Source organism: Ranitomeya variabilis, chromosome 4, assembly GCF_051348905.1.
Source record: "Ranitomeya variabilis isolate aRanVar5 chromosome 4, aRanVar5.hap1, whole genome shotgun sequence".
Taxonomy (NCBI): domain Eukaryota; kingdom Metazoa; phylum Chordata; class Amphibia; order Anura; family Dendrobatidae; genus Ranitomeya; species Ranitomeya variabilis.
Genome location: NC_135235.1, coordinates 737,744,313 through 737,758,541, shown reverse-complemented (window position 1 = coordinate 737,758,541; position 14,229 = coordinate 737,744,313). Strand labels below are relative to the sequence as shown.

At 45.2% G+C, this 14,229-nt stretch overlaps 2 protein-coding genes across 2 annotated transcripts in view; one reads left to right on the top strand and one right to left on the bottom strand.

Annotated features, from left to right (window-relative positions):
* Nucleotides 1-14,229, top strand: part of LOC143768016 (uncharacterized) — a 192,790-nt gene that overhangs the window by 116,607 nt on the left and 61,954 nt on the right. The gene's annotated exons all lie outside the window — the stretch shown is intronic.
* The window catches only part of LOC143768011 (uncharacterized), a 31,011-nt gene continuing 26,969 nt past the window's right edge, over nucleotides 10,188-14,229 (bottom strand). The window contains exon 7 of the mRNA XM_077256633.1: nucleotides 10,188-11,607. Within this exon, the coding sequence (XP_077112748.1) occupies nucleotides 10,262-11,607 (1,346 nt within the window). The 3' untranslated portion in view covers nucleotides 10,188-10,261. The remainder of the gene's footprint in view (nucleotides 11,608-14,229) is intronic.

Genomic DNA, 14,229 nt, shown 5'->3' with positions numbered 1-14,229 from the left:
ATCATATATCGACAGCTAATATATACATTAACTAGGAATAGGACTATATACATTAATTAGGAACTTCTTGTTCCCAATGGCTTAAAATGGCTGACATAAACTGATATAAGCCAGACAAACTGTATGGGGTTTTCCAGGCAAAAGCAGAACAACGCCTGATGTATTATGTGATGATGAGATGTCTCAACTTTGTCCTAGATGCAGAGAGCTACATTTTAGTTGCTTAATCAGCATTCATATGTGCATTAATCACAATATTTCATATATATTTAGATAACCAATTACAGAGGAGCTAGAAAATATGGTAATTAACTAACCACCCCTAACCACTCCTTTCTATATGCAATTATAAAACTATGTATGTACAATAAAGCATCAGTATTGATGGAATGTTATTGACACAATGGTGTGCAGTCTCATTCGTTGAGCACTCAAAATACTCAGTCTTATTGGTAACGGCCACAGCACACACAGGGATAGATTTATCCAAACCAAATTGCCGTAACAACTGGCGTCTGCATGCGGGGCGTGGACGAAACACATAGGGGACCCTGCTGACCGGAGAGACAGAGGTGTTGGGCCACGGCCTTGGTTCACGGGACGGAGACTGCGCAGCTCCATAAGTAAGGTAAGAAAATGTTATCATCTTACCTGAAAGTCCCCTGTGCCGAGTCCGGGTCTATACCTCTTGCCGGTCAGGTGTGGTCACCACCGCATTCCCAGGTAGTGTAAAAAGTCCAAGCCCGTATCCAACAAACCCTGGGATATAAGTCAAGGTGTCTGCTGTGTGCCGTGTATGTGTTCCATGTTTGTGTAAGATCTGGGAGAAAGTTGGAACGGTGACTGTTTTGTTTGTGGTTGCTGGGTAACAGACCGCAGGAGGTCAAATTGCTCGATAAGTTATTGCAGGATTCCCGTGCAGCAGGAGGGACAGGTGGTCCCGGGACAGGTAGTCCCATGTTCCAGGCTCGGGTAGTGATAACATAGAGGGCTACTGCAGATTCCCGTAGTGCCGGCGAGCCAGTTAGGACAACCGGACCGGGGTGGTAGATTTCCCGCTTTTGTTTCTCACTCAGGCGGCCCGGGCACAGGTGTGCCCAGTGCAATTGGCAGTAGTCTGTTCCCAGAGCAACCTGCACGTGTCACAAAATAATAACGAGGGCATTGATTCTCCCGGACGTGTTTGTCTTTGTCATGTATTGCTGCTTTAGGTGATAAACAGTTGTAAATGCATACAATTGTATAGAGAAGCTTTTTTTCCTTTCCCCTTCTGCTGCTGGTAGAGATATATGCATTGTTAATCACACTGTCACATGTTTTTTTTTTTGCTAAGTTTCCTGTTTCTGCAGTACTGGCTATGGTGTAGCAATTTTTGAATAAGTGAAACTAAATGGTATCTATCATTTTTGCTGTGACATACTTGGTCTCAGATACGTGATTTTAGTGACATTGGATACAGCAGCATAAGAAAAGGGGAAGTGTGTGTGTCTGGCTGCATTTGAGCACTGAGAAAAAAAAGCTGTTTTAAAGTTTTACTCTTTTGAAGGTTTTCCTTCTGTCTTTTTTCATTTTAAAGTTTTTTTTAAAAGTTTTCCAAAGTTTTCCTTTCTGTCTCTTTACTTTTTTAAAGTTTTTCCTTTTGTATCAAAATTTTAAGGTTTTGGTTGTGTACCAAGGTTTTGATGGATTTCTTTTATTTTGGTTTCAACTTCTTGTACCAACATTTTGAAGGTTTTCTTTTCTTTTTGTTTTTGTGTTTTTATATATCAATCTTTCTGAAGTTTTTTGTTGTTTTCTTTTTCCTTTGTTTGTTTGTTTTTCCTTTTTGTTTTTGCCATGGGGAATAAGTTGGTCAAGCAACAGGAGGAACAGGAGGGTCTTTTACTTCCTGGAGAAAAAAAGGGCCCCCCAGATAGTGGCAGAACACGAAGGTGTTAAGTATGTGAAGAATTTTAGAAGGTATAAAGTATGTGAAATTCATAAGAATGGCAGACTTCAAGCTGCGGAATGGCATGACGTAGAAAGGAAAATAAGGGAAGTTAGCTGATGTTAAATTGCTGAATGCAAATACATGGTATACAGTAGCAGTGGAGCTTACATCGCTTAGGTGGTACAGAAAGATATGTGAACAAACCAGGAAGTGATTTTTATGTGTATAAGATGGGGAAAGCTGTTAAACTATCAGCGCCTCCCCATATGGGGATGGGAAAATGTTGGATCTGTGCAGTCTGCTCTCAGCAGAATCCATGGTATAGGGAGTTTTTGGCACAGTATGTGGCGCGCACTGTCCCATTCCTCCCTACAGGGAGAAGGCATCAATGTTCCAACTATGCCCTCTAAGACTGCACAGAGGGGGGAGGAATTCTCTTCACTATCCTCCTTTTTCTCTGTCACTCTCTCTCCTCGTTCTTCTCTCACTCTCTTTTCCTCTCCTCTTTCTCCACACTTTTCTCTTCTCTCTCCCCTCTCTTCTCCACGCCTCTTTCCTCCTTTTTCACTCACCCTCTCTCTCTCTCTTCCTTCTCCACTCCCCCACCATACCCATCTTCTCCTCCTGTTTCTTCTCCACTCCCTTCAACCAATCCTCCTGTTTCTTCTTCTCTCTCTCCACCTTCTTCTGCACACCCTGATTCTCCTCCTTTCTCTTCACCACACCTTTCTATCTCTCTCTCTATCTCCTCATTCTCCTTCTCCAAACCTCTTTCCTACTTCTTCACTCATCTCCACATTCTCTCTCTTCTTCACACCTCCCATCTCTCTCCTCCTTCTGTTCCTTTTTCTCACTCCTCACCTCCTCCTCCTATACTCCTTTCATCAACCCCTCCTCCTTCTTCCTCTTCTTCTGCTGGGTCAATGCCCAATTCAAACAATGTGGTGCTTAGGGCACAAGGCACCCCTTCTGTGTCCCTGGCACAATTCAGCCATTGCTAGTTGTGATATCAGGGAAAGAAGGTGAAAATCCCCCTACACACAATGCAGTAGGCAACCCCCAAACACATCAGGCAGCAGACAGCTCAGCCCTGGGTGCAGAGGGGGGGAGGACTGACATCACCATCTGTTGATAATGTACAACTTCAGCACCGGTCTGAGATGCCTACATTCACACCAACATAGAACTATAAGCCTATGCTTCAGCAAGGGGGAGACATCCTCACATTAAAAGGCAACTTCTAAGTCTAAAAAATCAGTCAGTGTATGACCCCAGCACATGCTATCATAACTATTCCTCTGATAAAGATGAGGAGGGAACATCATACATGCTGTCCAGTACTAGAAAAAGAAACCCACAGGCACCAAGAATGCAGGGGCAGATAGAGGCACCACCATTACACTATGTGCACTTCAAGTCAGGTGACAATCTTCCAGACCCAGGGATGCATCCCATGCCATTTTACCGAAGAATGTAGCAGAACCAGCGAACATAATCAGCCACCTGGAATGATCTCTGGGCCATAAATGGAAATAGAAGCAGGTGATGCCCTCTGGCCAATCATGAAGGAACCTTTCAAGCTTCCCGCAGAATTAGATGTATACGCTTGAGAGTCCGAGCCACAGCTAATTGAACAGCTCAGAGAGTGGGCCAAAGTGAGATCGGCAGGACAAGCCCTCAGCTTACATGACATGAGCCAAGACAAATACATGTAGAAAAGCCGCGGAGACACCATCACGTGTTTCTCAATGCAAGCAATGAATAGCCAGGTCTTTCACCGGGAAGGAACAACCACGGGAAGGGCAGCATCCAATAAAGGAAAACCACCTATGCCAAAACATGGTAACCATCCACAGACAGCTGTTTCGGGGTATTTGTCCCTCATCAGTGTGGAGTAGGAAACTGGCTATTAGGAGCAGTGCCTAGTGAAAAGACTATAAACATAAAGATGAATGACGTCGGGGAGATCAAAACATCCAACACCACGGAGACACCATCACGTGTTTCTCAACGCAGTGATCCAGAACACTGCCCCCATCCCTTGTGGGAAATATGCAAATACATGTAGAGAAGCTGCGGAGAATGACCTGGCTATTCATTGCTTGTGTTGAGAAACACGTGATGGTGTCTCAGCGGTGTTGGATGTTTTGATCTCCCCGAGGTCATTCATCTTTATGTTTATGAGCCAAGACAAGACAGAGTCTGTAAAGAAGTTTCATGGCAGAGTAATGCAAGTATTCCAAGACTTGGGCTTCATGACCAGATACACAGGCAAATGTTGGCACAGGCCTTTGTGCATGTACTGAGACAGCCAATCAGGAAACCACTGATATTGGCTAGGCCCGAGAACAGGTCAATGGCAGTGGACTGACCCAGCGAAACCGGTTATGTGTGCCTAGGAGACTGTTTGTTGCCACTTGTCGCCAAAACTGCCGCCATCATAGCGCCACAAAGAGCGCGAAGAAGGAAACGGGAGCCGTGCTGCTGAGAACGCCGGAAGGGGAGCCAGAGGTGAAGACGTTGCAAAGTGCCGAGCGACACACTGGAAGAACCGCTGCAGACTCCGTAGAGGAGACACCAACCTCAATAAGGTTAGCAAAGGGGAGAAGCTATGTCAGACCAGGGGGAAGAAGTGATGGCAGATGCAGTCCCTGTACTGCCCCAAGACCTCGGGTTGGATGCCGCCGCCGTTCTCATGGCACCCCCGGGTCTTGCCATAGATGCACCTGCAGGCCCCATCTTACCACCGCAGCTTCAATCAGCAGGCCGGACCCCGCTGCTGCTACAGTGCCCATCATGCCGTTGTCCACAGTAGCCAAAGGGATTGAGTCCCAACCAGGAGAGGGAAAGACGGCCCCTCTCATGGTGACCACTGACCTGGAAGCGCAACCACCTTATAAAGACAGAAGAATTGTCAAGTGTTGCATCTGTGGCAAGTTTGGCCATTTCTGGAATCAGTGCAGAGCACCCATGCAACCCAAGAGTTGGTCCAGAGAAACAGGTCAAGGAAGAAGTACAGAAAGCAGTGAAGTACCCCGTCCATAGGACAGGGGCAAGCAAGCCAGGTCCGCAAGACACTACGCTCCTGACATGTAAAACCCCATCTGCAGGACCAATACCTCAAATTACCCTGAAAGTGGATGGCGTTGTCAGATCTTTTCTTCTGCACATTGGTGCAGCCAGAAGTGTGATGAGACCTGTGGAACTCGCTGATCCCACCTGCCTATCAGAATCCTCTGTGTCTCGCGTGGGCATGGATGGTCAAGTCAGATATTCTCAGCTTACAAAGCCTCTGAGCATGTGCACTCAGCTAGGACACTCTATCCTGTCCCAGTTTGTGGTGTCAAGGACCTGCCACTCAACCTGCTGGGAGCGGACCTACTGAAGCTGAAGGCAACCACAGTGTTCCAGGAAGATGGGACCGTGACACTTTCTTCATCCCTGACCCAGGAAGAGTCAGTCATGCTGGCGGCCCTACAGGAACCTCAAACAACCGATGAGGCCTACCCAAGGAGGTACTGGACGTAGTACCAGAAAGTCTATGGTCTAAGGAACCCCAGGACGTGGGAAAACCTCAAATTGCCCTAGTATGGGTGTCACTCAAGCCAGGTATCCCGTACTCTCGTAGGGCTCAGTATCCCCTGTCCATCGACTAGAGTCGAGCTGCCTCTGACCAACTGAAGGTCTACCTGGAAATAGGAATCATTGTTCCTTGCACATCACCTTGCAATACCCCGCTTTTGCCGGTCAAGAAAAAAAGACTAAAAGGAGAGCCAGCCAAGTTTAGAATGGTACATTACCTGAGAGCTGTGAAAGACGCCACGGTGTTTGAAACTCCAATTGTGCCGAATCCGCACACGCTGCTCTCAAATGTGCCTTCCACAGCAAAAGTGTTCACATTGACCGACCTGGCTAATGCGTTCTCCAGTGTTCCCCTTTATTCGGGAGACCAGTTCCTGTTTGCCTTAACGCACCAGAGGGCACAGCACACATGGACAGTGATGCCACAACGGGCCCAGAACAGCCCTTCATGGTTCACCAAAGCAATGTCCACAGTCCTTACCAACTGGGTCACAGAACATGCAGAAGTAACCCTGCTACAATACGTGGACGATCTACTCCTTTGTGCAGTTGACTTTTCTTGTCTCTCCTACTCTACCTGGTGGAGCAGCACTGCAAGGTCTCAAAGGACAAAGTCCAGTGGTGTCTGAAGCGAGTTACATTCCAGGAACACTATTGCTCACCAGGCAAAACACCTGACAGATGACCGGAAGACCACAGTGGAGAAGATGGTTCCTCCAACAACTCCAAAGGTGCTACAGGCCTTCCTTGGTCTAGTTTTGTATTGCAGAGCCTGGATCCCTGATGCCTCAGTCCTAATGCAGCCTCTGTATGATTGCGTCAACGTAACCCCGTTCCTCCTGACAGATGCAGCCTTCAGCTCGTTCAAGAAGTTAAAAGGCTCTGTAGTCTCAGCGCCAGCACTAGGCCTACCTGACTACGAGAAGTGGTATGACCTGGTGGTTACGGAGAAGCACTGATATGACCTGGTGGGTAAAATGAATCATGGGACAAGCTCTGAGGAGGTGGTAGCTTTACTGACTGCAGTTCCTAATCCTAACACCAACACTAGAAATAGAACTAACTACCCCTAAAGATGGAAACAGAAAACTATCTTACCTCAGAGAAATTCCCAAAAGGAAAGATAGCCCCCCACAAATATTAACTGTGAGTAGAGAGGGAAGTGACATACACAGAAATGAAAACAGATTTTAGCAAAGGAGGCCAATTCTAATCTAGATAGACAGAAATAGAAAAGGATACTGTGCGGTCAGTATTAAAAACTAAAAATCCACACAGAGTTTACAAAAATGATCTCCACACCGACTCATGGTGTGGAGGGGCAAAACTGCTTCCCCAGAGCTTCCAGCTAGCCTAAATATTTCATAATGACAAGCTGGACAAAAAGAAACATAACTTAAACTGAGCAGTAAAGTCCAAAGCAAATGGACAACTAAAGAACTAGCAAGAACTTATCTTATGCTGAAATGGACAGGCCATCAGAGAAATCCAAGGAGAGATCTGAATCCAACCCAGAGAACATTGACAGCTGGCATGGACTACAGACCAGAGCCAAGTTAAATAGCAAGGCCAGGGAAGCCGATTAGTGAAAGCAGCTGCTGCGGCTAAACTCAAGGAGCAGCAGTACCACTCGAAACCACCAGAGGGAGCCCAAGGGCAGAACTCACAAAAGTAACATTCATAACCACAGGAGGGAGCCCAAGAACGGAATTCACAACAGAGAAGCCATTCCGTCTCTACCTGATGGAAAAAGAAGGCCTTGCTACTGTAGTCCTGACGCAGCTTCAGGGGGGAAAGCAGAGACCTTTAGACTACTTTTCAGCTCGCCTGGATCCAGTTGCAGGAGGAGCCTCTTTCTCCTGCATGAGAACAGCAGTTGCAGCACACGCCCTCCTGGACAGGACTGCTGACATCATTGGAAAAACCATTGGAAATCCTGGCTCTGCATGACATCTCAGCAATCCTCAACCAAACCCAGCCAAAACATCTCTCCAGTGCTCTCAACTCCTGCCCAATAATGTCACCATCTCCAGATGCACAGTCCTCAACCTGTCCACTCTACTCCCACTCCCAAGGGGGATACAGATATGGACCCTCAGATCAAAATTCTGATCAAAATCTGCATGATACCTTCCGTAGGGATCTGGATTTGCTCTGGACAGATGACCATGATTGCTTCAGCATCATGCAACAGGAAACAGCAGGACTACTTAAGGTGGCAGAAGAGCCACTGACCAACGCAGAGTTGATCCTCTACGTAGATGGCTCCAGATTTGCAGATGATGAAGGAAGATTCCACACGGGATGTGCAGTGACCAGCAATCAAGAAATCCTGTGGTCTAGAAGTCTGCCGCCTAGCCTGTCAGCTCAGGAAGCAGAACTGATAGCGCTGACGAAGGCCTGCCAGATTGCAGAAGTCAAAACTGCGAACATATACACAGATTCAAGGTATTCGCATGGCATAGCACACGACTTTGGACCCATCTGGGCTGCAAGGGACTTCATCACAGCAAGCGGAACAACCGTGAAGCATCATGGAGCCATCAAGGACCTGCTGGACGCATTCCAACTTCAAAAAATTGAGGCAGTACTAAAAGTCAAAGCACATGGAAAATTGAACACAGTAGAGGCATGGGGTAATAACATGGCGGATATGGCAGCCAAAGAAGCAGTCAGAGGAAGGCAATATGGAGAAGTGGGAGAGGTTGTAGAGCCGGAAGGCTACTACAAGATGACTGAAGACAAGAAACCTGATCAGATGACGTCCTGGCATCTGCTCAAAAAGCTGCAAGAGCAAGCCCCAGAAGGACAAGAAGGAATACTGGATGTGGAAGGGAGCAACACATGAAGAAGGAAGGGTATACGCAATGGACTATAAACCCCTATTACCCCAAAGCATGTACCCTATGGTGGTCCAGTGGGCACATGAGCCCACACACAAATCAAAGACACAGATGAATGATCTGATTGGTGCTTACTGGTTCGCTCCAGGGATCTCCACCCTAACAGCCAAGTTCACTAGCAGCTGTTTGACCTGTGGCAAATGCAACCCTGGAAGAATGGAGAAAGTTCCCACACATCATCTTGCCAGACCACTGTACCCCTTCTAGAGGATCCAGATAGACCACATCCAAATGCCGCCAAGTGGAGGATTCGAATATGCCCTTGTGGTCGTGGACGTGTTCTCAGGATGGCCAGAAACTTTCCCAGTGAGGAACCAGTCAGCAGACTACTGCAAAGAAGTTACTCTCAGAGATTATATATGCAGATATAGGGTCCCAGAAGTGATAGAGAGTGACCAGGGACCCGCATTCACAGCAAATTTCACACGGGAGATCTGGCCAGTAGTAGGGTCAGACTTAGGCCTACACACTCCTTACAATCCCCAGAGTAGCGAGAAAGTGGAAAAACTGAATGGGACACTTAAGAACAGGATGTTGAAAGTTGCCCAAAAGACAAACAAATCATGGCATTAGACACTCCCAATCACACTACTTAGTGTAAGGCACACTTCCAGAGGCCTAGAAAAGCTGTCACCTTATGAAATTTTGTTTGTGTCTAGTCCCAGGTTAGGGGTATTCTTTCTCTCAGCAGCTGATTATGCAATATGATACTTTGTCTGCTTATGTAATTGAACTCACCAAGAAACTTGCTAACATCTGTTCTCGAGTTTTTTCTTCATTGCCAGATCCAGTGTCCGGTACGCACTCCTTGAAGCCAGGAGACTGGGTGTTGGTAAAAAAAAGTTTGTAAGGAGAACACCACTCGATCCCAGATTTGATGGTCCTTTTCAAGTGCTGCTGACGACACCAACCTCTGTGAAACTGGAGGGAAGACCCACTTGGATCCACTCATCGCATTGCAAGAAAGCTCCCCTACCAGAGGAGGACACGCAAGACCTACCTGATAAAGAATACACACCGCTCACTACACATGCTGTTGACTAAGAGACTGATTGCAACGAACCCCCATTAGGGACAGATCTCCTGACCGCCCATTTGCGAAAAGTCTGTACGGAGTGGGGCGTGTGCGCTAGGCATGCGTCAGTTCACCAGCAGCACAAAAGAGTTGCAGCACTTCGGGACAGGAGGCTAGGATTAGGGCAAGTGATATCTAAGGGGGGCTTGTGATAGAAATATATATATCATGTAGATCTCACTTGCATGTATACTCCTCTATAATTATATATACTCATATATCCACAGCTAATATATGAATTATAATCAATGGCTTAAAATGGCTGGCATAAACTGATATAAGCCAGACAAACTGTATGGGGTTTTCCAGGCAAAAGCAGAACGCCAGATGTATTAAGTGATGATCAGATGTCTCAACTTTGTCCTAGATGCAGAGAGCTACATTTTAATTGCTTAATCAGCATTCATATGTGCATTAATCACAATATTCCATATATATTTAGATAACCAATAAGCTAGACAATATGGTAATTAACTAACCACCCCTAACCACTCCTTTCTATATGCAATTATAAAACTATGTATGTACAATAAATCATCAGTATTGATGGAATGTTATTGACACAATGGTGTGCAGTCTCATTCCTTGAGCGCTCAAAATACTCAGTCTTATTGGGAATGGCCGCAGCACACACAGGGATAGATTTATCCAAACCAAATTTCCATAACAAGGATACCGCTGGAACAGCACTGGCACCGAAGGGGAATATGTTTTTTTTATTTTAACAACTCCTTTAAGAAAATACCATTTCAGTTTAAAAGATTTCCCACATTAAGAACATGAAAAAGGCTTCTGCCCTGTGTGAATTATCTGGTGCGTAAGCAAATCTGATTTATGGTTAAAACATTTTCCACATTCTGAACAAGAAAAAGGCTTCGCCCCTGTGTGAGTTCTCTGGTGTCTAGCCAGATGCGTTTTACGGTTAAAACATTTCCCACATTCTGAACAGGAAAAAGGCTTCTCCCCTGTGTGAGTCCTGTGGTGTATAACAAAATTTGATTTCTGGTTAAAACATTTCCCACATTCTGAACAGGAAAAAGGCTTCTCCCCTGTGTGAATTATCTGGTGCTTATGGAAATCTGATTTATGATTAAAACCTTTTCCACATTCTGAACAGGAAAAGGTCTTCTCCCCTGTGTGAATTCTCTGGTGCTTAAGCAAATCTGATTTATGATTAAAACCTTTTCCACATTCTGAACAGGAAAAAGGCTTCTCCCCTGTGTGGGTTCTCTGGTGGTAATCAAGATGCGCTTTCCGGTTAAAACATTTCCCACATTCTGAACAGGAAAAAGGTTTCTCCCCCGTGTGAGTTCTGTGGTGTATAACAACATTTGATTTCCGGTTAAAACATTTACCGCATTCTGAACAGGAAAAAGGCTTCTCCCCTGTGTGAATTCTCTGGTGCTTAAGCAAATCTGTTTTTTGGTTAAAACCTTTTCCACATTCTGAACAGGAAAACGGCTTCTCCCCTGTGTGGGTTCTCTGGTGGTAATCAAGATGCACTTTCCGGTTAAAACATTTCCCACATTCTGAACAGGAAAAAGGTTTCTCCCCTGTGTGAGTTCTGTGGTGTATAACAAGATGTGATTTTTTGTTAAAAAATTTCCCACATTTTGAACAGGAAAAATGCTTCTCTCCTGTGTGAGTTCTGTGGTGTATAACAAGATGTGATTTCTTGTTAAAAGATTTCCCACATTCTGAACAGGAAAAAGATTTCTCCCACGTGTAACTTCTCTGGTGTGTAACAAAATCTGATTTCTGGTAAAAACATTTCCCACACTTGGAACAAGAAAATCTGTTGTCTGCTGTGTGAATTGTTCGATGTTTACAAAGAGACTTTTCAAGGGGAAAGCCATTTCCATATTCTGAAGGTGAAAACGGCTTCTTTGATTTAGGAGCATTTCGTTTAATGCGAATTTGATTTTCCTTAGTAGTCGATAAGGAATCACAAGACAGAACCTGTTTCAAAGGATCAGATGACAGATCTTTGCTGTAAAAGGATGATGGTATATCTGGAGTAATGGCATTCACTTCAATTGTATCTAGTGGGATCTCAAGATCATCGGATTTAAAAATTGAAGATGTCAACTGTCCCTCTGATCTCCTGGTACAGTCATCTGCTAAGAATAAAAACAATTATTTTTCAGTTAAATACCCTTAAACTTAATATTTTTGAACATTTATATTTAAACTGTCAGTAAAAATGGCAAGTTATGTAAAAAATTTGAATTATTCACCAAGACAATCACAGTTCTCAGTCTAATAGAAAACCACATAGGATGAACCAGTAGAGCGTGATGTTCAACTGTTTGGTGGCTTTTTATTCCATATTTCGGAGGCAGAATGAACAAAGAATGTTATGTAGAAAAAAATACTACCAATAAAGAGTTCTACTCATCTTACAAAAAACAGCGTCCATCATCTGTCAATGGAAAAACAGAGGTTTCTACATTATTACTGGCTTAAAGGCTCTTGAAAAGCAATATGGCTTCCATAAGCCAAATGTCACGAAGCAACCGAAGTTGTGTGACACCATGTCGCCCAGCAGGATAACTAATCCCTCACTTGCCCTGCTCCTATCCCTAAGTAGGGAATTGGCAAGTGAGAACACTGGTCCCACCACTGCACTAAGGCAACAAAAGACAAGACAGACACTGAAAGGTACAGGGTATGAAAAATACCACACTTAGCTTTCTGCTGCAAGGCACCGCACAACAAGATAACGACACAGATAAGCCGAACACAGCTGTAGAATCACTGCTCCCAGAAAGCTCCTTCTCCCAGCAAGGTCCCTGCCGAATGAACTAACACGGACAGTCAGCTGATGCATCAGGTGACCTCTTGAAGGACGGTGGGAGTGGTCACCACCCACATCAGCTGACCCAGCAGCAATGAAATTACACCAGCAGGCCACAGGGGAAACTGCATTAACCCCCAATGACCTGAAAGGAAAAATGTTTAATCTGAGGGAAACCAGATGTCACAAATCCAAAAATGGATCGTGACACCAATCCAGCAAAATCCGCTCTCCCAAAGTCAAAGTCCCCCTCTTCTGAGTCTTGCAGTGTGCCCAAACCACATTTAGAATCAATGTATTTGACATTTACAGTCAAGAAATGGGGTGCTCACTGTTGAATGGCTGCTCTGGAGTAAAATGTCAATAGATCAAAATGGCAGAACTCTGCCACACGATAAAAATTGTCTAACGTTTTATTGTGCTAAAACAAGAAAATCCACAATTTCGGAAAATAGACCTATATGAATACAGATGTGTTAAAATCATCAACATTTCAGCTCGAATCTGCCTTTCTCAAGATACATGTTTTTACAGGTTCAGGTTCCCCGAGTGGTGGAGTAAGGTGTCCATGTGCATTGGTGTCCACATGGCACATGGACACCTTACTCCATCACCCAGGGATCCTGAACCTGTAAAAACAGATACATCTTGAGAAAAGCAGGTTCACGCCAAAACATTTGATCTAAACACATCTGTATTCATATGGGTCTATTATCCGAAATTGTGGATTTTCTTGTTTCAGCACAATAAAACGTTAAAAATGTATCTATCGTGTGCCGGAGTTTTACCATTTTAATGCAGTTGACATTACTATAGTGAGAAGAACCCACTTAATTTATGGAGTGTTTTCTGGAGTGCAATCTGGGCACTGTGTGTTGGGTAATAAAATGGTATATTTTTAATTTTTACTCTCCAACATCCACTGCGTGCTAATTTACAGAAAGTGGCTGGGAATCAAAATTGTCACTACTCCTAAAGATTAAGTCACTGAGGGTTAGATTGTCCACAATGGAGTCACTTTATGGGGATTTCTACTGCTTTGGTTTTCTGATGCTTTGTCATATTAGGCCTTTTACAAATGCTGTGTCCCATCTGCTCCTATGTCGTCTGCTTATTCATTCTGCAGGCGGCACTGGTAATGGAGGAGTCATCAGAACTAGGAGCTCTGGGGGGGTGCATAGTCTGTGCAGCCACTAAGATTAAGGTACCTGCGACCTGTAGTACCATGTATTCTGGCTCCCTACTTCAGCCAATTGGAAAGAACCGCACCCTACTAAAGCTCGAATCATATTGCCGGAAGCTACGAGATACAAGCTTGTTCTCCTCTGGCTCAGTGCTCTGTATTCAGCTCCCAGCTTGTGCATTTATTTCCTGTTGTGACCCCAGTGTCATGGTTTACTGTGCTCTCGGGTCAGGTAGTTGCAGGGTTATCTCGGATGGCCTCTTTCTGGGTCCTAGGAGGCTTCTTATAGCCTCACTGTGAGGTCAATCCATGTCGTTTATACTCTGACCCTTGGCTGAGTGTGTCTGACCCTGGTGTGTGCATGCCTCTGCTTTGTGCATGTACTATTGTTTGTCTTTTTTGGTTTCTGATCTGGTCCCGTCCCTGTTGTGATTCCTGCCTGCTATTTCTGTGCCGTCTATTGCCCGTTCTGGTTTTTGTGATCTCTTGCTACGTCCTGACTATTCTTCTGACTGCCCCTGTGTACTACGCCGACCTCTCTGTAAGCCTTAGGCTTCTTTCACACTTGCGTCGGTACGGGGCGGTCGCAATGCGTCGGCCCGACGTACCGACGCACGTTGTGAAAATTGAGCACAACGTGGGCAGCGGATGCAGTTTTTCAACGCATCCGCTGCCCAGTCTATGTCCTGGGGAGGAGGGGGCAGAGTTACGGCCACGCATGCGCGGAAATGGCGGACGCGATGTACAAAAAAAAGGTTA